This window comes from Mesocricetus auratus, unplaced genomic scaffold (assembly GCF_017639785.1).
Source record: "Mesocricetus auratus isolate SY011 unplaced genomic scaffold, BCM_Maur_2.0 Super-Scaffold_100062, whole genome shotgun sequence".
Lineage (NCBI taxonomy): Eukaryota > Metazoa > Chordata > Mammalia > Rodentia > Cricetidae > Mesocricetus > Mesocricetus auratus.
The window spans coordinates 2,371,587-2,399,205 of NW_024429234.1; the positions used below are offsets into that span (position 1 = coordinate 2,371,587).

The window sequence follows — 27,619 nt, forward strand, 5'->3', positions numbered from 1 at the left end:
TTTACTAGAAAGGCCAAAATGTTTAATAACAGCAAATAGGTAAGAATGAGTCATGTAGATGGATAATCAAGGGGAAGATGGTTATCACAGGGACCAGAATGTTTCAAGGCAACTGTGGAAGTCAGGAGGACACCCCCATTCATGCATAAATGCTCATGGAGACAGGAGACTGAACCACTAATATATATATTAGACGCACTGTGATCATGCAAAAGTGGGCATTGCCATGTCTACAGAATCCCTGGAAATCAAGACAAACCTCAGCAGACACACAGTAACTAGCCTAGTTTTTCTAGACATACACATACAAAAAAACTCTCCCAGGCTTGAGGATATATTAGATGTCTAATATAAAATTGTGTCACTAACTGCTTTGGCATGGAAATAGATAAATGGGGTTGTATGATGAGAAGGAGAAGAGAAAAACAAATGAATATTGATGAATAGACAGATTATCTTAAAATAGTTTGTAGGTGACATTTTACCTACAAACACAATAGGTAGAAAAGCTTTCAGATGTTTTCAAATCCAGAGACTGACTCGGGAACCTTAATGTTCTGTGTTTTGAAAGTATCTATGAATCAGGTTTCTGTATTGAAACTTAGACTCCAATATGATGATGTTAGGCCTCTTGGAGGCCTGGGTCATAAGAACTATTAATTATCCAATCACAAACAAGTTATCATCTTTGTGTCAGAGAGCTAGCCATCAAAATACAGCATACCTGTTGGTATCTTAACCTTGGACTTCAAAATTTCCAAAAGCGTGGACTTGATGAGAGAGGGAATGTGATTTTGATACAACCCACTGGATGATATAAATTCTCCTAGTAACCCATATCAAAACTCTCCAAAGCTTCTGATTCACTTAAAGAGGGTTTTGGTCTTAGAGAAGAGGACACTGAGGATGAGAGCTTAAAGGAGGAAGGGCAGAAGGGGCCTAGTATCAGTGGAGTATGAAAGGAGATGTGTACTTTGGGACTCACAAATCCACACTGTTATTGAAGCACTTATTGAGTGGGTCTAACAAAACATGACCCAGAAGGGTAAAGAGTCTCATGTAGGGGATTTGTGATAAATGTGGAAGAACAGACAAGTAAAATCTGTCTGTTAAAAAATCAATTCAGGTTCCTCAATATGTTTTGGGAACCTCAAGTTGATTCTATCATCAGCCACATACCATTCCTTACATAGGACCCTACAGTTCTTTGTGCATGTTCTGTGACCTCTTTAGCTCCTGGATCTTCTGGGGCAGAGTCTTGGTCCAGAACTGCAGCCTTCTGGCCTTCAGGGCTTGGCCCACAGCAGGATTGATGTTCAGTTGCAGGTACTGCTCATCATGGTCCAACATGGGCCAGTAGGGTAGACCTTTGCTGTTGGGGTTCCTGTGGATATACCAGCCAGCGGGGAAGGGTGAGGTCATTATAGTTCAAAGGCTAACCCCCTGATTTGAGTCAGAGCAGTGGTAAAATTAGGCCAGTGGTTAAGGGGCCTGATGGAACAGGTGTCCTGATATAGGGATACAAGTGTCACTCACTAGTTTCTGCTCCATGTGAGTGATGGCTGCTTGACCTATTTTATATATCCCTATAAGAAGTAAGATCTAAAGAGCAATACCATAGCACTATGGTTCATGAACCAGGTCACTGTGAGATGAACAGTAACTGACAATTATAAGGTATCTGTATAAATGTGTTATGGGGTAGAGATTACTCTATCACATGATGAAATATCCATGCCTGATAAGAAGGCCACCATCCAAAAGGGAACCCTAGATAGGGACCCACACCTGGCAAGTTGAGAGAGAGATGTGTTCTCACCCATGTCTTGCAAAGTTGGCCCAGTATTTCATCATCCTCTTGTTCAGTAGCTCCTCCTCCTCAGTGAGGTCAACTGGAGTCATGAGGAAGACAAAGGCCAAAGTATATGCCATCTCACACAACTGCCAACTCATGCTTCAGATTCACAAACCCAAGCAGTTGTCTGACCCCAAACTATTGACTTTGATACCTCCCTTCTTTACTGTTTAAGTATCCAAGATCCATGCAAGCCTCTAATTGAATTCTTGACCCAATGTGCTGTCATGTCTCCCATTACAGGTTAGACTGGGAAGAGTCCAGATTCTAACCCCCCCTCCGCACCCCCCCCACATATGTGTTCCTCAAATGGACTGAGAGCTCAGGAGTCTCTTAGAGATTCATCTGGGCCTCATTCAACTCATGAAAAATAAGGAAGACTTACATTTCACACCCCAGAATAAGGACCCGAAGACAAAAGGAACCTCATCACCATGGTCAGCCTTCACGTGGGGTGGCCTGACTTGCTTGAAAAAGGTGGGTTGATGTTGGAACTCATAGAAGTATACAGGGGCACGGAAACCTGGAGGTAAGGACAGATGGTGGCTTAGTATCCCCTTACCTGGAGCTTTTCTGATACATGTTTGGTGCCAAGAAACCTTGATGAAATGTTACCTGGGATCATAAAAGTTAAGTGGTGGATGGAGCTTTGCGCTGGAGCCCTACCTTTGGAAAAACCCTTGGTTAAACTGTGTTCATTACCTTGCTAGCTGCGTGGTTTTGTCAAGTCAATAAAGTATCAATGACCCATTTCCTCCTCTGTACCTTGATGTCTCTATAACTAGACATGAGACCTGGGTACCACACTGCTCCACAGTGCTCACCCATCATCTACAACTTTGAGCTGCTCCCCTAAGCCTTGTTACAGATGTACTCACGCTGAAAATGTGCTACTTGGAGTGCAGGGATCACAAACATGAAGTCCCCCATCATCTCTGTGAACTGTATTTGGAGGGTCTGGGGGTCCTCAGTGTCCCCCATGTATTCTTCCATGAGCAGGTCACTACACTCAGATGGCAGCATCTACACCAAGGAGAGAAGGAAGGATGAGTCTAGGCATGTTCTCAGTTAGGTGGGGATTAACATTTGGTATGGGGAGAATGTGCCCTGGGATGAGATAGGCTATAGGCAAAAAGGTTCAAGTTCTAATCTTGTGGAATATTACTTTAACAGGGCAAAGATGTGTTACATTTGTTTATTGGTAGAATATTACTTTAACTGTGTAAAGGCGTGTTACATTTGTTTCTGTTGCCTTTGTTAATGATGTCAAGATGTGCTACATTTGTTTTTGCTGTTTAATTATGTTGCTGTTTTGCCTTGCCTGACCAATGCACCTGATTGGTCTAATAAAAAGTAGAATGGCAATATCTAGGCAGGAAAGGCATAGGCAGGGCTGGCAGGCAGAGAGAATACATAGGTGAAATTTAGTCTCGGAAGTAGGGGAAGGGAAGACAACGAAGAGGAAGGGAGGGACACATCAGTGACCAGAAGCCAGGCAGCTGCCAGCCAGACATGAGGAACAGTGACAGTAAGATATATAAAAGGAAAGAAAGCTAAAAAGCCCCAAGGCAAAATGTAGATGAAGAGAAACAGGTTAAGTTATAAGAGCTAGTGGGGCAAGAGTAAGATAAGCCCGAGGATCCATAAATAATAACAAGTCTTCATGTCATGATTTGAGAACTGCTTGGTGGCCTCCGAAACGAAAGAGCCTGCTACACTTCTAGGTCACCCCACATAGAATCACCTATATATACTGACCTTTATTAATAGGGATGCTGTCTGTCAAGGAGATATGAGGGACCTCTTTATATGGACAAGATTAGAGGTGTCTCACCATTTGTGCTGTTGTATTCTTCAGAACAGCCTGCAGGTTCTCTCTGGTTATTTCCTTTATTGTCTGGGCACTGTTTACAACCTGGGAGGCAAAAGACAAGTGTTAAATGTGGGATCTGATGAACATAGATTAAAGAAGTATTGAGTTCCCACTGCTTAACCCGAGTCTCTAGGCTCCCAGAAGATTGGAAGTGAGCCTCACCATAGAGATGATCCAACCATACTCATCATTGTTGACACCTATGATGCTGGAGACAGGTTGAAAATCCACAGAAGTCAACAACTCTTGGGGATGCCTGGGTAGGAACTCCCCATCCACCACAGCAGGGATGACCTGGAAGACCTGGAGGCATTAAAAGTCAATGTTGAAGGTCAACGATTTATTCATGGCGATGTCCACTGAGTTACTTTCACCATTTTCTCATTTCTTACTATCCCCAGGGTGCTCAACTCACTCTGGAAGAGAACCTATACTTATGTTAGCCTGTCTTGGTGTTCATATTGCACACAGTGTAATGATTCAGGCATTACACTGGCCTGCCCCTGTTAGAATGTACTCAGGCAGTACCCTGGTCAGCCCACGTGCAAAATACCACTTTAAAAGAAAGACCCCCCACCAACTTATGCTCTCTTTCTGGCTCCTCTCTTTCCAGCTTTCTTCCCCACTCCCTTTCCCACTGTTCCCCTGGGGTAGACAGGATTTTTCCTGTCTTCTCGTCTGTCCTCTCTCTGTCTGCTTCTCTTTTCTCATTCCTTCCTTCACCTTATCCTCTCTAATAAAACTTCTCAGTAAGCTCTATCTGCCTGGCATGCCCCCCTCCCCCACCTCGGTCACCTTCTCCTGCCATGGAATCCACCAAGGTCCCCCATGAGTTTTTATCATCACATATGGTACACGTGACTCGGCAGATTTTCCTGGCATTTCCTCCTGCCCGTGGCAGTCCGAGATACGCCAGGACTCTGTAACCTTCAACTCGGTCACTTTTCCAACTATTGATCTCTGGATTCTTCCATCCACCACCACCATGTCTGGTAAGCCTGCCCCTTCCTATCTACCTCTGTCCATGCTTCCATGAGTTAAGACTTGTATCGAGACTGTGGTCTCTCGCCTTTTTGACCAGGTTAAAAAAAATCCCTGAACAAAGCCCCAGTACTGGGTGACCACACGTCTCTTGGGCTCCGGGAGCCCTGGTTCCCTGATTTGTGCCTGATGGACCACAAAATCAGCTTGTGCCTCGTGTATCTGATCCCCCCTTATTCTCCGGGACCTCACCTCATGGAAACTGATCCCCCCATATCAACCATGTGCCCATCTATTGGCACACCACATTCTACCAGTGATCCCTAGTTGGAAGTACGGCCTCTGTTCCTTTTCACTTGTCTGTTTTCCCTCTGTTCCAGGTATGGGAAAACTCTCTCCCACCTGCCACAGAGGCGTCCTTCTGCCTCTTAACCTGTCTCAGGGTGCCATCCTCTCTCCGCCTGGGAACAACATGTTTCACTAGACATTTTATGCTCCTTATCATAACGTCTGTCTCTCCTGTCCGTCCGATCTCTGCCAAGCCATTCTTCCTGGCATGGCGGGTCCCTCTTTTCCACCTAGCTGCACTGCTACTCTGTTTCTCCTCCACGCAGATGCCGGAGGCTCACCGTGGGCTGGCCTGACACAGCGTCTACTCAGGACTCTCTGAGAATTTCTCATTTTTCCTCATGAATGAGGTTTTTGGGTTTTGTACCCAGCCCTGCCTTCAGTGAGCGGTGCCTTGTTTTTCAGACCCATAGGGATCATTTCGGATGTTGTGCCCCTTGGACTCTGGTGTCCTATAGGCTTCATTTATTTTTGTACCTCACTCCTGGGAAACAAGCCAACGAAAATTATATATCAAAACTTTCCAGGAACTTTCTAACTTCTGCCAGTGGGCAGGAACCTGTTTATGGCAGCCACCATCTTGACTGAGAGTGACCATGTGGCCTAGCTGTAGGTCTGCCCACTTCATGGATTACTCTCTTCACTCAGCCTAGGCAGAGGGACAGTCCAGGCAGCATCTGCCGAGAAACCTTGTTGCTAGACATAAATTATTTACTTTTTAGCCTCTTATTTATTTGTCGCTAATTTCTTCTTTTACTGACTTTGTTGCACATGGTTTGTTTGCTTAATGGAATGCCTTTCCAGGGCCCAGTAGGGCCCACATTTCACACAAAAACCCTGCCTGCTCCATCTGCAGTGGATCTGCTTTCTTGTCGCTGGCAGTTTATGTTTTATGTGTCTGTTTAAATGTCTGTTTGCTACAACATGAGAGCCAGAGATCATACTCTGGTTCTTCCTTCTTACTTTTATCCAGTCCTGTTTAATATATATATATATATATATATATATATATATATATATATATATATGTACATGTAGCTACTCTTTAAAAAATGTAAGCCAGCTTTAACTCTCTATAAATGTGTATTTCCTTCCAGACTAAGGAATCAATAAGTCTCAAATATTTCTAAATTGTTATGTATTTTTATACAATGATAAACATTTTTATTCCAAAAGGGGATTTTTCTTCATTTCTTTGCCCTTCACAGGCATACATTTAACCTACTAAGCTAAAACCAGTTACAAGCAGGCTGGAGGGCTCTGAGAAAAACATCCCTCCACAGCCTCTCAGCTTGAATCCAGTTCTCCATACAGATCTTGCACTAATGTCATTGTAATCATACTAAGTACAAATTAATTAATTACAGGAATAAAGTCTTACCTAGCCACCTATGTTCTTAAGGCAAGTAACTAAAGACCAAGTTTGTCTGCTGAGATATACTAAATAGACAGACAGCCCTCAAATGCTCAGAGATCTAGAGAATATGGCATTTAAAATGTTTCATTAAAAAGCTTTTCATAACAGAGAGACAGGCCAACTGTTGGTACCACCCATTTACTCCAAGAATATTGGTGGACATTGAAGAAACTCCACCTACAAAAGTGGTAATGCTAGCCACTGACCAAACCTGCTTGCTTTTCATCTCAACTGCTATGAAGGACTCTTTGGACTATGGACAAGAGGACACTGGAATTGACTTTCTCCAGATTGCTTAGGCCAACAGTAGGCAACTCTTACTAAAGCTCCCAATCCACAGGCCCTGATCTAACAGCAGAAGGTAGGTGTCCTTAAAACCTCTGACCCTAGCAACTATGGAGGACTCTGGGAGTGGCTGTTCACTCGACCAGCTAGTAAGTCTCTGTCATTCTCTAATAATTAATTCAGGTAAAACTTTATCCTTCTCAAGAACTCTGATGCAGTTTGATGGCTAGTAGGTTTCAGTATAACTTCTTATCATTCCTTTGTTTAAAAAGGTGTTTTAAGGTATAAAAGTTTATGTAAGAACATAAAAACCTAGGATGTATGACTCTAAAAATGTTTTAAGGTATAACAAAGTAACTTGATGTGCACAAATGCAAGTTATCAGATTGCTTTTTCATTATGCTTCTGTTCATAGTCCTAACATTATTAAGTAAAATTGTAATAACTCTTTAACTCTTACAGAGTATAAAACACCAAACTATACCACGATATGATAACTGCAAGCTCAAAATTAATGTGCTTTTCATTGTGGTAAAGATATTTGTCAGTTTTTAACCTCTCGGTAGAACAGATGGGAGGAGGGGGGGAGTGGAGGGAGCAGAGGAGGGGAGGGGGGGTGAACTGGGATTGGAATGTAAAAAATAAATTAATAAAAATAAAACAAAAATTAAAAAAGATATGTCAGTTTTAAGAGTGTTAATGCTTTTAACCAAATCATTTCTGACATTAGTATATGGCCATTTCTACAATGCAAATTTCAGTACAGATCACAAACACTGGAAATGCTAATGTGTCTAAAATGTATGTCGCCCTAACAAAATGGATTCTTATAAGTTCCAGGAAGCTGAACTGGACCCACTTAAACAGGTCAGATTCACTCCATATAAATATCATTCAACCTTTCCCTGGTCCCTGGATTCCCTTCCCTCATCTTGGGACTCCCTTGTGAACCCCTCCCTCATTTTATGATTCTCCTCCCCTCAAGTACCAGGACTTAAGAAAAATTTTATCCTTAAACTTAACCTTGTCCTCTGATCTGCCAACATCTTGCCAGGTCTAAGAGGCACCAGAGTTCCATACAGCCTGAACTGCAATAAAACAACCAGCTACCCCAGGATGTGGCAGCATCCCAGCTCTCTCAGGTCCCCTAAAGATGGTCGACACCCCCAGGCCAGCAGGAAGTAGTCTTAAGAACTCAACACCCCTATTCCCTAACCTGCCACGCCTAACTCCTCACCTCTTTAATAATAAAGGTGGGAATGTAAGGATTCAGGTATTATGCTGGCCTACCCCTGTCACCTGGCAGAATGCACTCAAACAGTACCCTGATCAGTCCAGGTGCAAAGGACCCTTTAAAAGGAAGCCCCACCCACTTCTGCTCTCTTTCTGGCTCCTCTGTTTCCCATTGTAGCTCCCACTGATCCTCTGGGGCCGGCAGGACTTTTCCTGTCACCCTCTTCTCTTCTGTCCCTTCTCTGCCTCTATGTCTCTTTACCTCTTTTCTCTTTCCTCCCCACCTTGTCCTTTCTAATAAAACTTCTTGAGGGGTGGGGGAGAGTGGGAGCTTGGAAGAAGAGAGGAGGAGAAGAGGAAGAGAGAGTAGGTCATGGGGGACAGGAAGGTTGAGTGGGGGGTAGAATAGGGGGAAGAGGGAATCATAGGTTAGAAGACAGATCAGGCACCAGTGTGACCTCTAGTGATCTAAAGGGATGGCACCAACTGGCAAGCTAAGCAATAGTGGAGAGACCTCCTCGAATGCCCATTCCTGATAATGAACTTGATGTCTATAACCATCCGGGAGCCTTCATCCAGTGACTGATGGAAGCAGAGGCAAACACCCACAGTTAAACACTGAACTGAACCCAAGGAACCCAGTGACAGACAGAGAGGAGCGATGAGCAAATTGGCAAAGAATGGGCTGGCAAAACCAGCAGAGACAGCTGATCTGAACAGGGGAGAGCTCTTGGACCCCAGACTGACAGCTGGGAGGCCAGCATGGGACTGATCCAGACCCCCCCGAATGTGAGAGCAAGTGAGGAGGCCTGGACAACCTATGGGGCCCTGAGCAGTGGATCAGTGTTTATCCCTGGACTACAAACAGACATCGTGTGTCCATAACACAAAGAGGGATGCTCTCTCAGCCTGGACTCTTAGGGGAGTGCCTGGATCCTGCCCTGAGTGAAATGACAGACTCTAGATATCACCTATGTGGAAGGAAATGGTGATAGGATGGGAGGCTGTGGGGGGATGGTGGGGGTGCAGGAGGGAGGGAGGGAGAGGGAACTGGGATTGACATGTAAAACAAGCTATTTAAAATTAAAATAATAATAATTAAAAAACTCACTAATCTCTGTCTGCCTGGCATGGTTGTACCCCCTGCTTGGGTCACCCTTGCCTGTCATGAAACCCACCAAGGTCCCCCACACGCTTTATTATAACACACAGAACTAAAGAACACCAAGTCATAGAGATGAGGTGTTTGGTTCAGAGTCCCACATCTTGTTGACCAGGTCCTTCCATACACACAATTCTGCATACCTTGTTAATAGCCAGAATATCTGCTTCGCTTTTGCTTCTCAGACAGTGCACCAGGGCCTCTGATTCCATGGTCTCACATCCAGACAGCTTGGCCACCGTCTATAAAGGGAACAAGTAGGGAGAAGAGTTTTCTCAATTATAACTCAATGCTATTGCCCCTAAATACCACACTATAGTGTGTGCTGTGTGGGTTGGAATAAGAAGGAAATTGTTCCCAAGTCCTACAGCTCATAGGTGACAGATAGCATGCAGTGCCCTTTATACCTGAATACTTGTTCTTTTTCTTTGGGGAAGTTTTGTTTTCTCCATCTGTCTTTCTGTATTTTGTGTATGAGAGAAAGAACAACTTTTCCACAGTCTGTATATTAAGATTAGAGGACAAAGTGTCAGACTTCACTGTTCACAGTGAAGCATCTTGTTGTGATGCTGCCTGTACTAGCTGAGCTGCTCTGGGAACATCCAGGGATTTTCTTGTCTCTGACTTCTGACTGACCACAGGAATCACAGATACATGTTACCGTCTCCAGCCTTTTGTGGGTTCTGGAAATTTGAACATAGGTTCTAGGCTTACACTCCAAACACTTAAAAAAAACCCACTGAACCATCTTCCTAGCCCTTTTAGACTCAATTTTGCCAGTGATTGAAGCTGCTAGGGCAGCTTTGCTGTCCACATAACATACTCAGCCTGTAGAAAGCAGAGTTGTGGATTCTAACCCTTGAGTCTTTCAGAAATAAACAAAGAGATGCCCTTTTCCTAGATCCTTGTTTTCTGCACTGAACACCATAGTGCCAGAAGATAGTGCTATGCCAGAAGATACAGGGTTGAAGTGTTTGTGGGCACTCACTTGGTAAACCATCTCAGATGAGCTGGAGATGAGACCAGGCAGTATGGCTACTCCACTCTCCATGATGGCACCATGGAAGAGTCCTTTGGACATGGGGGATACAACATGTGAAGACACACTTGTGCCACCTGCTGACTCTCCAAAAATAGTGACCCGGTCAGAGTTGCCTCCAAAGTGGACAATATTCTTCTGGACCCAGCGCAGGGCAGCCACTTGGTCTAAGAAGCCCCAGTTCCCTCTGGCATGCTGATCTCCAGAGCTGAGAAGTGGAAGGGACATGGATCAAAGGGCTGTCCAGGTTCTTCTCAGCTGCCACTGCATAGACCGGCTCTAGACTCACCTGAAGAAGCCCAGGACACCCAGACGGTACTGGATAGTGACTACCACCACATCCTCCATGGCTGCCAGCATGGATCCATCATACATGGAAGCCATTCCTATAACCAGTGCACCACCATGGATCCACACCATCACCTGTACAAGTCAAGAGAGATGCCATGAAGCTCCTAGCCAGTCCAAGCTCTGAAAGACTGCTTACTAGAATATCAACTGTGTGAAGCTACAAAACTGCATAAAATCCTCAGAACTTCAGGACTGTGGTCATAGAAAGGAACATCTAAGTAGCCCCATCAGGATGATTCTAGTCTCAGTTTGAATTAATGGCTCTATGGATAGAGTAATCTCATCATTATTCAGACTTCATAGGGGAACAAAGAGAGGTGTCTCTATGTATATCTCTACAGTTTAAAAAAATGAAAGGACCATAAACTCTTATTGAAATGACAGATAACCCAGAAATAGAAATGAGGACCTCAGTGTTGAGCCTTGAGCACCGAAGTGGTTCTATAGGGCTCAGGTTGTAGAATGAGTCCTGGTTTTATCAAAGGGCTAGAGCCTTGGATCACTCAAATGCTACGTGTTCCATATCCAGGTTTCAGTTGCACAGTGTGGTCAAGAAGGCCTTTTTGACTCAAATAAGGCAATACTTTCAATAGAACCTACACTGAAATGGAGCTTTTGCCCCTTCTAATAATCTTGAAAAATGTTCCCTCTTCCCAAGGTGATCATGGCCTGACACTCACAGGCAGGTTAGAGCCCTCATGGGCATGAGCTGGTGCATAGATGTTGAGATGCAGGCAGTCCTCAGACATAGGGAGGGGAGGTGGAGCCATTTTTAGATTCTCCAGGCTCTCTGAATTCATCATATCAACATTTTGTAGACAACTGGTAAAAAAAGGCAGAAAGGTTATTCAAGAGATGTATGATGGTCAAAATCAAATGTGAGTCTGGGTTTTTTTCTCAGCCACCGTCACCTGCTGCTCCTCATGATATCCTGTTAACACATATTCCCCCTCTAAAGTCACTTCCTACAAGGCAAAGGCCACAGAATTCTAGGAAGTCATCCAGTTGGGTAGGGCCTGGATGTTAGTTTTTCTGAGTCTGGGATATGTAGACTTCTAGGTGTTTGCATGGAAATGGTTGGCTGTGTGTGGTGACATTCACTGAATTATATAAGAACAGAATATTGACCTAAACATTAGCAGACATGCAAGCATTTTCTACTCTCTGTTCCTGGTTATGGATGTGGTATGTCCAACTCCTGTAATTTTTCTTCACTGTGAATTCCCAAACATGATAGATTCTAATCTGAAGCCTTCAATAATTGCTTTCTCCCCTAAGTTTCTTTTGTTGGTACTTTGTTACAGCAACAGAAAACAAAGTTTGCAATATTAGAGTGTTATATTCCATAGGTACTAAAGGAATCAATGGAAAATACTGCCTTAAAGTCTACAGTATCTCTTATAAGACTCTGAGGGAACTTCCTTTTCCTACACTGTCTCCAGAGGGAGTTAGTTACATATCCTTGTTCCTTGGTCACTGGCACTTGGCCCTCTAGGTTGTCACAGTGACTGTGAGGGTGGTCTTAGCAAGTATCCATCCCTGCTGCCCTCTCAGGACCTGTAGAGTATTCTACTGGATTCAGGGACACTCTCTGCGTAATAGCTCACACAACTCATGCCTAGAGATCCCTCCCATTCTGTCAGAGAACACTGGGCTTAATACAAATCTGTGAACAATTTAGTTTTACTCCCCTCTGTAGTACTCGTGCCTAACTTCCTGTGGGTGCCAAGCCCTGACCCAGGAGACTGACAAGATTGTTCTGTGCAGCTTTAACACATGCATCAGGAAAACTTGTGGGGTGGACACCCCCACCATGAAAGAAAACTGCTATGGGGCTGAAATGGAAGAAATGCTTCAGCTTTGCTCAGAGCTCAGAGCATCTTTTCACCCCAGGACCTGACATGCTCTGGGTCCAGAACTTACATGGCTGGATGTGAGCTTCCATCTCTCACGCCACTCCATGGCTCAGGGGCTTCAGGGGGTGCAAAGCGCAGTGGTCCTACAGGTGGCTTGGCAAAGGGAATTCCCAGGAAGGTGTGGACACCAACTTTGGTGTCACTCACTCGGATGAGGCTGCCTCGGACCTGGCCTGTGAGTGTATTCCTGATGGGATTGTCCTCTGGTGAGTCCTGACCTGTGGGGACAGATGCCATCAGGGTTAGTTATGTGCAGTCAGCTGACAGCAGATTGTGGGAATTTTCATCTTACGGTTACCAGGGCACACAGGAAGGGAACCCAGGACCTCCTAGTTCAGCTGTGGGGTGTGAGTGTGGAAGCTCCCTACCCCCCACCCAGGGCCAGGAACCTTTCCTATTGCTCTGTAAACGGTGTCTGGCAGTGTGTTTCTCTGGCCAAAGAAGTCACACCCTCGTAGCCATTTGTCTACATGAATTCATTATTATTGCTATTCTTTTTGATGTTGCTGTTTTTTGAAATAGGGTTTCTCTGTGTAGAACCAGTTGTCCTGGACCTCACTCTGTAGACCAGGTTGGCATTGAATTCACAGAGATGATTATTATCATTCTTATCCAAGGTCAGTAGTAGCTGCAGTCATAGCCACACACTGAAGAGGGGACGATTCCTTCAGCTCACTTTTCCTTTAATTGTCTGGCACTCTCCAGAGCTCCTTACACTGAACTGTCTCCTCAGGATGGAGTGATCTTTCATTCTCTCACCCTCTGTGTGCTAGTAGGCCCACAAAATCTGTGGGCTTTGGTCAAGGGATTGGGAGACACACATTTCCCACACTTCTATCATTTCCATCGCCCACACTTTCCCCACCTTTTCTCTCACAAGCTCAGCCTCTGACTTTGCAGAAGTTTGCAGATCTGACTCTCATCATTCCCCATTACCAGTTTAGTGAGCCTCACCCTGCACGTGGAGGAGGAGAAGCAGGAGCCCAAAAACCACAGCATTCAGCCAGCCATGAAGTTGGTTCAGTGGCATGATCAGCTCCCAGGCCGGAGTCTGTGCTGCTATATATGATGAACACGTTCCACAAACAGGAAGCAGAGACTGTTTGGCTTGCCCAGGCAGGAGTTTAAAACAAAAAGATGTAGGCGGGAACCTGGTGTGGTGGGGCAAAGTCCTATTGTAGGAGAATGGATTAGTCAGGAATGACAGGAGCCAAGGCCAGGAGGCAGGCAAAGTCACTGTATTATTCTGGGTTCTCTAAAGTAGCAGGATTTATAGAAAGAATTTCTCTATATTAATACAGAGAATTGGGATTTATTAGAATAACTCACAGGTTATGGTTCTAGTTGAACAGTGGCTGACTATGAATAGAAAGTCCAAGAATCCAGAAACTGTGAAGTCCATGATACTGGATATCTCATCTGGTCTTCAATAGATGCTGGAATCCTGAAGAAGTAGGCCCTAATGCCAATGAAGGAATGGACTTGCATTGAGAGCAAGTTGAGAGCGAACAGGCAAAGAGCCAAACCCTCTGTATCCCATGTTCTTATATAGGCTTCTAGTAGGTTGGCCCATATTGAAGGTATATCTTCCTACCTCAATATCTGGATCAAAGGCTTGTGTCTTCCTACCTTGAGTGTCTGGAGAAGAAGTAAATTCACCCACTTTAAACCAAGCATGAAACTCATTTCTAGATTCCAGTTAAATCCATATCTAGTCAAGTTGACAACCAAGATTAGCCACCACAGTCACCTTTGCTACTTTTGTTCCCTCCTTGGCTTTCTGGAAAGGCATAACATGGATTCTGAAGCTATTCTGGGATACCAAAACCCTGTTTTCACACCTGGGCAGAAAGCTGTAACAGGAGAAGCCACTGGGCTTCTCTGAGTAGGCACACACTCAAGATGTCACAGGAGAGACAGGGGGGCTCTGTGAGCAGGTGCACACTCAAGATGTCATAGGAGAGACAGAGGGCTCTGTGAGTAGGCACACACTTTCAAGATGTCACAGGAGAGATAGACAAGTCTGGGTGTGACCTCATCCTTAAGACTCCTCTGTGCTTTTAAGACTCAAGTTTATTGAGCCTGCTTCCAGGGTACCTGGTCCCTGCAACAATCTTAGGGTCTACTTGGACACCTCACTATTGGGTCATAGTTGTTTGATCAAAGCAATTCTGGTGCTTTAAAAATCGACATCCCCTATCCACTCTACGCTCATGATGTGTGTCCTCTAGTGGCCAGTTCCTGCCAAGATCAATTTTATACTCATTGTTCCATTTGACAAATGTTTTTAGTTGTTTGCATTTATTTATTTATGTTGTGTGTGTGTGTGCTCCCAGGCCATGGCTCATATATATATATATATATATATATATATATATATATGCGTGTGTGTGTGTGTGTGTGTGTGTGTGTGTGTGTGTGTAAGGACAATTTGTGTAATTCTGCTTTCTCCTTCCATTGTATGGATTCCAAAGTGGAACTTAGGTCATCAGTATTAGAGGGAAGTTCTCTTACCACTTCCTGATCAATATCATATGTAACCATATGACAAGCATTTAATGGGTCCTTGCTGGCTCCAATACTGGAGTTAATCTGGGCTTTCAAAACATATGATAAAGCTGAGATTCAAAGTGTTAAATAAGAGTCTCAGAATCACAAGAGTGGACTGAGAGGTGAATGTTCAGTTTCCCATCTAGACCAAACTGCCTTTAGGCTCTAGGTCCTCAGATGAAAGCCCAGGCCCCTTCCACACACATCTCAACTGCACTAGTCAGTCAGCAGGAAAGGCTTGTATACACAGGAAGGCTACACCATCAACCCCACCAGAACCTGTAACCTGCAAGTCCCACTCTATCCCCAAACCTACCCACCCTTATCAACCTCAGAAACTCCATGAGACACAGGCATCAATTGCACAGAGAAGACTAAGAGAGCTGACCAAGAGTGGTTCCCTAAGACATAGACAGAAGCCACACTGATTAGTCCAACTGAGGATCACTGAGACACAAACACTGTCTGCAAAGATTGGATCAAGAGGCAAAGGCACTGCCTGCACTGACTAGAGGAACAGATGTGTAGACACAAATGTAAGAATACATTCAACAACCTAAGGAGCAATATCACAACACCAGAACTTAGTGGTCCAATAAAAGGAAGACCTGAACATCCCAATGCAGAAGAATCAGAAGAAAATGACCTTAAAAGAATGTCATGAAGATGACAGAGGTCCTTGAAGAAGAAATGAAAAATTACCTTAAAGAAATGGAAGAAAAGACAAACAAAAAATTGGAAGAAACCAATAAATCCCTTAAAGAAAGCCAAGAAAAATCAATCAAACAAGTCCAACATTTAAAAGTTGAAATAGAGGTAATAAAGAAAACCATACTAGGGCAATTCTGGAAATGGGAAATCTGGGTAAATAAACAGGAACTATAGATGTGATGGGGTAAGTCCTTTTGTGTATTTGTAAATAAAGTACTGTTGGCCAATAGGAAAACAACATAGGTAGGACTAGGAGTCTAGGAGGATTCTGGGAAATGTAGTGAAGAGAGTCATCGCCATTTGATCCCTGGAGGAGAGAACGCAAGCCTGGTGTTCTCGGAAAGATAAGTCCTTATAAAAATATATATTAGTAATTATGGGTTAATAATTAAGTCAGAGCTAGCCAATTAGAAACCATAGCAAATGGCCAACAGCTTCATAATTAATATAGTGTCCTATGTGTTATTTGGGGGCTAAAGCAGCAGTGGGACCCAGGCGGCTGGTGGGAAGACTACAGGTTAAATATGGTGTCAGGAGTGGGATATGAATTTCCAAGTAGAATGACAAAAATGTAAAAAGGATTTTAGAAACAAAAGAACAGAGAGAAGCAAGGCTTCTTGTTAGCAGTATTTTTCTTGGGTGGGCTCTGTTTTGCTAGAGAGAAGCAGAGTCTCACACACTCCCTTAAAGAAGTCTGCCTGACTCAGCATAAGTGGCAAAAAAAAAAAACCAAACAAACCTGTGGGCTCTTTGTAGAGGTCCTGCCAACAATTGAATGGTGTGCACAAGCAACTGGCAGTGGCAGTGACCACATCTTCAAGCCGGCATAGACTAAGGTGGTGAGCACAGCTCCCAATGCTGGCGGCAAACTTCAGCCCGCCATCTTGGGAAGACTGCAATTAAAACAGCTGTGGCTGTTAACAGATAATAGACACATGGCCAGAAAAACATAAATATGTACAGTAAAGTCAGATTCAGATGCAATAAAACCTGTAAAAGGTTTACAGTGTGTTTAAAAATATACATAGGCTTGGTAGAGAAAAACAGGATAGTTGGAAAAAAAACCGTAAAGAGAGTAGCTGGGTGTGGTGGCACACTCCTTTAATCCCAGCACTCCAGAGGCAGACACGGGCAGGTTTCCACAGAGAAACCCTGTCTCAGAGAAAAAAAAATAAAAGTAAAAGAAATAGAGTAATACATAAGTCACATAAAGATGGAAAATACACAGAGAGTCTGGATACTGTATGCAATTGTGTTGTCTTTCAGTATTTCAGTTGCTAAAGAAGGAGCAACTGCTAAAATACACTTGATTATAAATGCTGCTAAATTAATTCAACCTATTTATTTTAAAAATGCTTTGACTTATAAATTTAAATATAAGGACAGGTTACTTGGGAAAAAGTTTTTGTTTGTGGTTCCACAGAAAATGAAAGACTGTGGATTCCTTCCAGGCTTCTATGGTTTGATGAACCAAGACCCCTGGAAACAGTGGCCCGGGTGATCCAGCATCTGAAACAGCTGAGATGATGCAGCTTTATGGACTACAAAATCACGGACTTGGCCAGGTTTCTGTGTTTTGTCATGATTCCCATGGTATGGACAGTGCCCCCAACCAGCAGGAAGCAGTTTGGAATGAACAACACCCAAATTCCCAAATATTGTTTATAAAATTTTGTTTTCACTTAAATGGGGTTGGTCATAAATGGTTAATGATATTGTTTTAAAGGTAAAAGGGGATTATGGTATAGAAATGAATACTTTTTATTGTTATGAATTTTCATTTATTGATACAGATTTAAGGTCAATATTGTGATATGTATATTTCTCCTCTTGTTTAAGTATTGTGTTTATACTGATCTTTTAAAACATAATACATAATTAAATACAGATTATTACCTATAATAGTTAAAACTTATAGTTAGGTTAGTTAGGTTTTCTAGATATACAGAGATAGCTAGATAGTCTTCAAACCTTTCAAAGACCTTCAGAAAATAGCATTTAAAATGGTTTAGGGTTTTTCTTGACAATGAGAAATGTCTGCTCCTGGCAGCACCAATTATGTCTGAGAGGAAGATGGGCATCGAAGAAACTGGTTATAGAGTTTGCTTTCAACATGGCAAGATTAGCTATTTGGGCAAGAAACTGCTCTTGCCCAAACTGTTTGACTGTTGCTGTATAAACTTGACATGCAGGACCCACAGAAAGGTGACTGTTGAATCTGTACAGTCCTACAGGTTTCCTGCTTCATGAAAGAGTCTGTCAGGCATTCTACAGACACAGAAAGGTGACTGACAGGCTGACAATGCAGGTGGACAGTTTAAAATTTCCTGCTTTGCTGAGAAGTCTGTGGCCTATGGGCTGAAGATGGATGCCCCAACGTTGCAGAGGAACTTTGAGTGACTGTCCAGGTAACGACATGTCTTTGTCAATTCTAGTGTTTATATATTATCCTTCTGTGGTCTTTGATGGAGTTGAAGACAGATAGTTAAAATTATATTTTCCTTAGTTATAATAAAAGATAAGTTACATATAAGACTTTAGACTCACAAAGATAGGATAGTGATATTTAAATATTTCTAAATGATAATGGACTAAATATTGTATTTGTAGTTCTTGCTTAATAACTGCCTTGCTATATATTTTACTATGTTAAAGTTAAAACCTTTCTTTTTATTTAGACAGAAAAGAGGAGATGATGTGGAAGTCCTTCTGTCTATATGTAAATAAAACACTGTTGGCCAATAGGGAATAAGATAGGTGGGACTAGGTGTCTAGGAGGATTCTGGGAAATGTAGTGAAGAGAGTCATTGCCATTTGATCCTTGGAGGAGAGAATGCAAATGTGGCATTCTCAGAATCATAAGTCCTTATAAATATATATATATATATATATATAAGTAATTATAGGTTAACAATTAAGTCAGAGCTAGCCAATTAGAAACCATAGCAAATGGCCAAGAGCTTCATAATTAATATAGTGTGCTGTGTGTTATTTGGGGGTTAACATGGCAATGGGACCCAGGCAGCTAGTGGGAAGACTACAGGTTACATAGATGCAAGCATATCAAATAGAATGCAAGAGATTGAAGAGAGAATCGGAGCTATTGAAGACACAACAGAGGAAATATATTCACCAGTCAAATAAAACACTAAACCCAACAAAGTCATAACATAAAACATCTAGGAAATCTGGGACACTATGAAAATGCCAAGCCTAAGAATAATAGGGATAGAAGGAGGAGAAGAATATCAGTAAAAAAGGGCACAGAAAATATATTCAACAAAATCATGGAGAAAACATTCCAAACCTAAAGAAGGAGATGCCTGTAAATATTCAAGAAGCTTACAGAACACCAAATACATGGGACAAAAAAGTCCTCTCACCACATAATAATCAAAACACAAAATATACAGAAAAAGTAAGAATATTAAGAGCTGCAAAGGATCACCCCTAGGTCAAGCAAGAAATAAAGAAGTTAAAGACTCCCTAGAATTAAACGAAAATGAAAGCACAACATACCCAAACCTATGGGACACTATGAAAGCAGTGCTGAGAGGAAAGTTGATAGCACTAAGTGCTTGCATAAAGAAAGTGAAGAAATCTCACACTAGCAACTTAACAATACATCTGAAAGCTCTAGAACAAAAAGAAGCAGAATCACCCAGGAGGAGTAGATGATAAGAAATAATCAAATTGAGGGCTGAATAGAAAAACAAAGAATACAAAGAATCAATGAAACAAAAAACTGGTTCTCCAAGAAAATCAACAAGATAGGCAAAACCTTATCCAAACTAACCAAAAGGCAGAGAGAATATCCAAATTAACAAAATCAGAAATGAAAATGGGGATATAACAACAGACACTGAGGATAGTGCCCTTTCTTACTATATCCAACTTCCAGAAGTTTTTGTGGCCTTCTTCCTCCCTGGGCCTTGATTTTTCTGTAGGAGTAACATATCCTTAACTGAAGTCCCTTGCAAAGCAGCAGCCATAGCTAAGCCCTGAGTGTATGAGGGTCCAATATCTGAACAAATCCAAATAAATGTCACCTTTCTTTCTATAGGGTCTGAGAGCAGCCTGACATACTGCATTAGCACCCTCATAGGCTAGCTGTTTAACAATCAAGAGTCCAACTTCTGGATGATGCCTACTTTAGCCTAGAGACAAAGTTCCTATTTTTGTTAAGTCCCCAAGTGGGCACCTATCCAGGATAAGTGCTATGTCCAGCAATTGGGACCCTCTACCATCCAGTTTTTCAAAATGTCCCAGTGAAGGGGGTATCTGCTCTTGTGTCTTGCTCATTCACCTTTGTCATTCACCCTTGCCTCTTCTGTACAACCAAGGCACATCTCTGTCCCATTCTTTCTGGCAGTCTTCCCATGGCTAGCCCCATTGATAGGACCAGTGTTAATAATCTATTCTTTCTTCTAGCAACTTGCCTTCTCTGTTTCCTCAAGAAACAGATCCCCAAGGTTATGGAAGTTAACTGGATGTTTTTTCATCTGTGCCTCCCACTGAGCACGAACCCACCAACACTCAACTCCCCTCCCCACATCATTCCATGCCCACAGGAAGTAGCCAGACTTGAAATGGTGTCCATATATCTAAGAAGATTGGGATGTTTGGTTGGAAACTCTGCCTCAAAACTCTGCCTCAGCCCCACTCCTCCCTCTCCAAACCCTGCCCCCTCAGAAACCACCAAAAGTTCAGGCTTCTCCTCCAAAGCTCAAGACCATATCTACAGGGTATTTATGCCATGGTCTGTAAACTGGCCATGTGATTTCTCTGCTGCTTCATTTCCTGAGAGTCACCCATGATTGCTTTGCTCAGATTAAACATCTTCTGCTCCATTTGACTCAATTTGGCTTCCTGTGTCAGCAGAGAGACTTAATATCGGGATATGGAAACCTTTCAATCAGGACCTGACCCTGGCACTTAGCTGGCTCTTGGGACTCTGTTCCCCATGCTGAATCACCTTTCCAGGCTTGATGCAAGGGGAGGAGTTAGGTCCTGCCTCAATTTGATGTGCCTTGCTTTGTTCAAGCCCATGGGAGGCCTGCCCCTTTCTGAATGGAGACAAGGAGGACTGGAAGGGGAGAGGATCAGATGGGAAGTGTTAGGGGCAACCAGGAGGAGAGGAGGGAGGGGAAACTCTGGTCAGCATATAAAATAAATGAAAAAATTACGTAAATAAAATAATAAAAAGCAATATATGTTTACCATAAATGACATAATGGTGCCGTTTCTGAATAAAATGGTTATCAGAAGCTAACATTTACTGTGTGCTAGTTGATAGTATCTCCTAGACAATTTCTATGAGTTAAGTCATTTAATCCTGATGGTTCATAAAATAATCTTTTAATACTGTCATTTTGCAACTAGAAAACTGAGGTATAGTGAGTTTAGAAACTCCCAAGATCACAAAACTATTAAACAGTGGGGCTCAGGCTGCTTTTATTTTATTTTTATTTTCTCTAGATATTTATTTCTTCTAATGATAGTGGGTTAGTGGGGAGGATCTGGAAGGAGTTGGGAAAGGGGAAGTTGTAATAAACATATTATATGAAAAAAATCTATTTTCAATAAAAATAGTAGTTTGATCTTAAAAAATAAACAATAAAATAAAAGAGATCAGGGAAAGAGTTTAATCACAAAAGGTCACGTAAATGTGCATCAGCCAGTGGAGTAATATGTGTTATGTGCATATATAGATATATGGAATGACATTGTTTACCAAATGACAGCACACTTGACTCTCAAAGATGTTGTCCTTAGTAACAGGATCGGTCATAAACAATCCCATTTCTGAGACAGGATAACCAGGGCTCTGATGTTTCTGAATTATATGTAGTTTCCAAATGGTAGAATCAGGAAGTAGTTGCCCTGGATCAGAGACCAGGCAATGATTGACATAAAAGAGCTCAAGGGAATTTTTCCATTGAAAGAAGTAGTCTCATACTTAAGTGCATCTGGTTGCTTATCTCACATTTTAATGTAAAATTTACCTATCTGTTCCAGTAAGTGGGCAAATTTGGTCCCAAAAGAATCATTTGATATCAAAACTTTTAAGAAGTAATGCAGATACTGAAATTTTAAAGGCCATTTGGTGAAGTGGCCTGTATGTCAACATAAATGGGGACCTCACGGATGCATGTGTGCAACAAGAGATCAATAATGTCTAGAGGCTCCAGTCAAAGTATCAGACAGTCCTCCTGCACTCAAGGGAAACATTCTTCTTGCCCAGCTGCAGAGACAAGGCTAAATGTATCGTCTTTCTTCTGCCCCCTGGTGTTTGGAATGGGCAATGTAAGAATCCTCACAGATAAAGTTTCTGTGGTTGGTCTTCAACAAAATGGATAGAAGAAGGAATTTGACAACCTGTGAACAAAACTTGCACCCCAGGGGGGCAAGTTGGTCACAGGTAGGAATCTATGGGAACATAAGGGACTAGACAACGAGGAAACCAGCAGCTGAATGACAGAGGGAAAATACTTTGGAAGAAACCAGGGGCAAACTGAATGTAATTTGTCACCTTTGTAAAATGTGAGAGTTTAGGGACAACAATAAAGTAAGAATGAAAATAAGGCTATGAGAGGTGAAATAGTAATAGTCACGAGGATCTAGGAGGTCTTAGGGGCAGATATGTCCCTTTGCATATGGGCAGGCTCAGCGACAATGAACAGGCATCTCTTCTCCTGGACATTTCGGGACCTTCAGACATTACTGACATTTCCAATATTTATATTCTTATATTATTATAATCACATTTAAAGATTCAGAGCTATGACCCATAACTAAGGAAGTACGTTGTATTTTGGGGTCTGGGTTACTTCATTCAGTATGTTTTCACGTTCCATCCACTTATCTGCATATGATGCAAAGTCTGATTAATATTGCAATATAATAATAATATTAATAATATTCAAGAAGTCCATGCCTCAGCCTTTGCAGTGCTGGAATTTACAGGAATGTGCCACACTACAGCTGAAGGAAGAATTGAATTAAATATGTATGAGAGAAGGTGGGGGCAGATAGAGTCTGAGAAAGAGATGGAAGCAGAGTTGGAATGGAGAAAGACTGAGAGAGAGAGAAGAGGGAGATGGAGACAGAGGCTAAAAGTCTCAGGAAAGTGGGAATGTTGACAAACTCGAGTAGTTCTAGCAACTGAGAAGCAGAGGCTGGTGGATCTTGAGTTTAATGACAGCCTGGAAAAGACAGCAAGACCCCACGTCCCACCAAAAGAAAGAGAACAGAAAAATAATGGTAACAGTAATAAAAATAAAGACAAAGGTCCCAAAAAATTTCTGCACAGTCACCCAGTACAACCATATTGATGTTTCCCAAGTGCCAGTGCAGATGAGGCTATGCAGCAGCTGGCACCTCACACATGTCTAAAGGGGTTGAAATATGAGACAGCCATTTTGGAACACTCTTTCTGGGAATCAGTTCTTTTTGTTTATCATGTAGGTCCCAGGAATCTGAACTCAGGGCATCAAGTTTGATAGTAAGTGCCGTTCCCTTCATAGTCATACCTATGTTTTCAACAAAAGAATTGAAAGCCTGTGGTCACACAAAGTTATGCTTGAAATTGTTCATAATGATTGCTAGAAACAGCCTGGCAATGCTTGCCTGCAATCCCACATTCCAGAGGTTGAGGTAGGAGAATGGTGAATGTGATCCCAGTCTGGGCTACGTAATGGGAGCCTTGTCTCAAAAAACATTACTTCTTTCAACCAAAGAAGAATCTTAACATGGAAGTGACTCAAATGTGCAGCTGCTGAGAGGATAAAAGAACTGATATATATGTGTATATATTTATATATGCGTACATATGTATATGATGTGTGTGTATGTGTGTAAGGAAGGAAGTATTTAATCACAAGGACATGCTTGATAGCAGCTAACACCAGTGACTCCTCTTATAGGATATGACAGGAAGAGCTACAGTGTTCCCAAGCCATATCCAAGTGCAAATTGCAGCAGCAGAAAGCAGAGAATGAGGGCATAAAGGGATTCTTGGGATGAACAAAAAGTATCTATGGGCTCAGCCACTGTGCTAGGGTTTAGCACTCCTCCCTTTTGTGCCTTGGGTCCGGGAAGACAACACAGGAGTCTTCACTTTGATTCAAAGGTGCTGTAAATGAAAAAGGACTTTGTATTAGAGAAACTGGTACCTAAGGAAAGCAAATTGGCCAGAGGTAGAGGAATGAGAAGTCCAAAAATCAATAGGACAACAGGGTACACCCTCTCAATGACAGAGATGATATTGGGGAAAAGGCACAATTTGGCATCATTGTAAATGGCATAAAATATAAGAAACCTTGAGTTGCTGTGTTGAAGGTTTAAGAACAACTGTAACAGAATGAAAATTAATCACATAAACTATTAAGAAGAGTTAGGATGCTACAGGAGGATTTCTTAAAAACAGGAAGAAGCTGCCAGTCTGGGTGCCAGGGACAGGAGTCTCTTCTAGACATGTGTGACATTCTTACCTCCCCCATCTCATACCCATGACACACACCACAGCTGAAGATCTTCACATATTCTCATACAAGTGTGGGCTGCACAGTGTCTGCAAATGCACACTGGGTATAAGAGCAAATTTATTATTAAAGGAAGCCCACCTGAGTCTGCTGGTCAACCCTCACTCCTGACCCAGCCTGAGATGTTTGTGATCATGTCAAATCAGCTTCTCATAAAAGTGGATCATTTGCAGTTTGGGCAGGAAATAGATGATATTTTCTCTATAGAGAAATCTGCACAGAGTCTGTCTGAGGCTGGCATGCTCAGTGGCTGATGTCAGAGAGGTCTAGGAGCTGAGCTTGGAAAGCCTGTGTGACCTCAAATTCATTTACAGAAATCTAATTCCTAAGGTGTTGTTATTAAGACTGGGACCTATAGAAGGCCCAGAGTGCCATAGTTTGCACATTATATAAGAAGAGTACACAGCGTTTAGACTTTGGGCTAAACAGATAGTCATTGCCTCATGGTAGATGTGCTGGCAGCCTGACCCTGTATTTCTTGGTCCACAGACCTCCATACATTTCTGCTCTTTGCAAATCACACAGCTTATGATTGTTTTTGTTCATGAGATGTAGGTCTTTTCCTGTGTTTCCCAAGCTGGTCTGGAACTCCTGAGTTCATGAAATATTCCTGTCTCAGGTTCTGAGTAGCTGGGGCCACAGATAACCATCTCAATATCTGGGACAGTTCATGATCTGACTGGAACAGTAGCTTGAATTTATGAAGAAAATAGGAGTTAGGGTAATAAGATTTTCTACTGGCCACTTATAAATATATGAAAACATGGGACTTGCTGAGAGAAGGGTGGGGTTTTGAGAAAGATAATCCTGTATAGTAAACAATGACCCAAAGTTTCTGGGTTTTGTTCTTGGGGAAGAGAAGAGGCTGGAGAGAAGATGGGGATGAGGGGAGGAAGGAGTCTAGTACCAGAGGAGTGTGAAAGAAGTTGGGTACACTTTGGGACTTACACATCCACACTTTTAAGATAGCCTTATGGAGTAGACATAATAAAAGTTTGTCTAGCATTTTGAATAAGGAATGACAAGTATAGTGTTTGTCATACATGTTGGCAAAATGGACAATAAAGATTAGTTATGGTTACATGAGTGTAGGAATAAGTGCTGGCTTCTAAATGGGCTGTGAGAACTTCAGGTTAACCTTAACGTATGAAGTTCTCATACCTTTCCTTACATTGGGTATTACACATTCTTGTTTTTTCCATAAGCCCCTTTTAGCTCCTGAATCTTCTGGAGCAGAGTCTTGGTCCAGAACTATTGTCTTCTGGCCTTCAGGGCACGGCCCACAGCAGGCTGGATGTCCAACTGCAGGTACTCTTCATTTTGGTCTGACACTGACCAGTAGGGTAGAACCTCACTGTTGGGGTTCCTGTGGATATGACAAGCAGCAGGGAAGGATGGAGATCACTTTCATTCTAAGGCCTGATCTTACAGTTGAGTAGTGCAGTGGACTAAGCAGACTAGGGGACTGATGATACAGATGTCCCTATTTAGGGATACAGGTGTGACCCACTAGTATCTACTCCATGTGGGGTAAGGCTATTTGACCTGCTTTGTGTCTCTTTCTCAGAGGCAGTATCTAATGAACAGTACCACAGTACCGTGATCCATCCACAGCTCACTGTGAGCTGACCAGTAGTCAATACTTACAAAGTGTCTATCTCAGTGTACCTTGAGTATAGAGGACTCTATTAAGTCCTATAGAAGGACATATGCATGCTAATGAGATCACCAATCACAAATGGATTGCTATATGGACACCCAACCCTTGGGAGTTTGAGGGAAGAGCATCTTCTTACCCGTATCGTGCAAAGTTGGCCCAGTACTTCATCATTCTCCTCTCAGCAGCTACTCCTCCTCAGTGAGGTTAACTGCAGATGAGAGCGCAAAGGTCCAGATCAAGCCATTTGATGTAGCTGCCCAGCTCATGTTTTACTCACCATGCCAGTTATAGCCTAAAATTGAATTCTAGTCTTCATTCCCTTCCTCCCTTATAACACCCGAGATCCATTTAGTTCTCTAAGAAATTGCCCCAAGGCTTAATCCTGAGCCAGTGAATCCTCATCTCCTCAAGCACAAGCTAAACTCAGAAAGATCCAGACCCACAGTAGGTTTTTAAGCTGAGAGATAGTACACGCTTGATCCTGCTCTCCCCAGAGCCTTGCATTCCTAACCTGGACTCAATTCTCAGCATCATTCAAGAACAAATTTGGTTCTTCATTCTGTTCATGAAAAACAAGGAAGACTCACTTTTGACACCCCAGAAGAAGGATCCAAAGATAAGGAACACCTCATCACCATGGTCAGCTTTGGCATGTCGTGGCTTTAAATCCTTGAGAAAGTTGGGCCGATGCTGAAACTCATAGAGGTAGACAGGGGCACTGGGACCTGAGGGCAAGAACACATTGTGACATAAGCACAGATTGCCTCATACAGCCATGACCCACATTTGGTGACAAGGTAATTTGTCAAGTTATATGGAATCACAACAGTTGAGTGTGGAGTCCCAGCCTGGAGTACTGGTTGTGGGAAAGCCTAATGTTAAATAATGACTCTGCCCTCCCCAGGGGAATAGTTTGCACAAATCATAGAATAGATAAGACTCTATTCTCTTACACTCAATATAAGGATTTACTAGATAAAGATGCTCAGTTTTCTGGAGCCAGAGATCTGATTCAGACACAGGTCAGGCCTGGACACTGCAGAGCTCACCTGTGACCCACAGCTCTGAGCTTCCCCCCTCTTGGCCCCATGTCAGGCATACTCAACTCACGCTGAAAATGTGCTACTTGGAGTGCAGGGATCACAAACATGAGTCTCCCATCATCTGTGAACTGTGTTTGGAGGGTCTGTGGGTCCTCAGTGTCCCCCATGTACTCTTCCATTAACAAATCACTACTAGACTCAGGAGACAGCATCTACACCCAAGGGCATCAGGAAGAATGAAGCTAGGTAAGCACTAGGATAGCTAGGCAACAGCCTTAGGGAGGGAATGTATAAGGTCTGGTATAGGTAGGGGGAAAGCTCTGAGTGACCCCAACCAGTCAAAACCAAAACACACACACACATACACACACACACACAAACACAAACACACACACTTGTAGGGATGTTCTTTGAGCAGAATATTGAGAGGTCTTCTTAGTGGGGGCAGGTTTCAAAGATTCTCACCAACAGTTCTGCTGTTGTGCTCTTAAGAACAGCCTGCAGGGTCTTTCTGGTTATTTTCTTTAATGTCTGAGAAGAGTTGAAGATCTGGGGTGTGGAGAATGTTTTGAGTTTTAGGTGGGCTGGATATGGATCAATGAATCTCTGAGTTTCCATTGCCAACCATATAAGACTCCAGGCATATAGGAGA

General features: G+C 42.7%; 1 protein-coding gene across 2 annotated transcripts; it reads right to left on the bottom strand.

Moving 5' to 3' along the window:
* On the bottom strand, window positions 1-26,624 carry LOC101841813 (acylcarnitine hydrolase). Of its 2 annotated transcripts, XM_040736561.1 has the most exons (15): window positions 26,512-26,624; window positions 26,061-26,132; window positions 25,426-25,630; window positions 13,415-13,632; window positions 12,468-12,678; window positions 11,225-11,366; window positions 10,483-10,616; window positions 10,143-10,401; window positions 9,298-9,396; window positions 3,891-4,031; window positions 3,690-3,770; window positions 2,734-2,878; window positions 2,241-2,378; window positions 1,820-1,892; window positions 1-1,384 (listed from the first exon to the last, which is right to left on the bottom strand). In XM_040736561.1, the coding sequence occupies exons 3-15, from the start codon at window positions 25,464-25,466 to the stop codon at window positions 1,198-1,200; spliced, it is 1,869 nt and encodes a 622-aa protein (XP_040592495.1). In that variant the 5' UTR covers window positions 25,467-25,630; window positions 26,061-26,132; window positions 26,512-26,624; the 3' UTR covers window positions 1-1,197. The 2 variants fall into 2 exon arrangements, with proteins under 2 accessions (XP_040592495.1, XP_005076237.2); XM_005076180.4 differs by lacking the exons at window positions 25,426-25,630; window positions 26,061-26,132; window positions 26,512-26,624 and adding an exon at window positions 13,790-13,900.
* Between the last annotated feature and the right edge of the window lie 995 nt (window positions 26,625-27,619).

Coding starts and splice junctions, on each gene's coding strand:
- LOC101841813 (XM_040736561.1), bottom strand. CDS start 25,466: ATGGAAAAAACAAGAATGTGTAATACCCAATGTAAGGAAAG. Junction 10,402..10,482: donor GGTGTCCTGGGCTTCTTCAG/GTGAGTCTAGAG, acceptor TCCACTTCTCAG/CTCTGGAGATCAGCATGCCA. Junction 4,032..9,297: donor ATATTCTGGCTATTAACAAG/GTATGCAGAATT, acceptor TAATGCCTCCAG/GTCTTCCAGGTCATCCCTGC.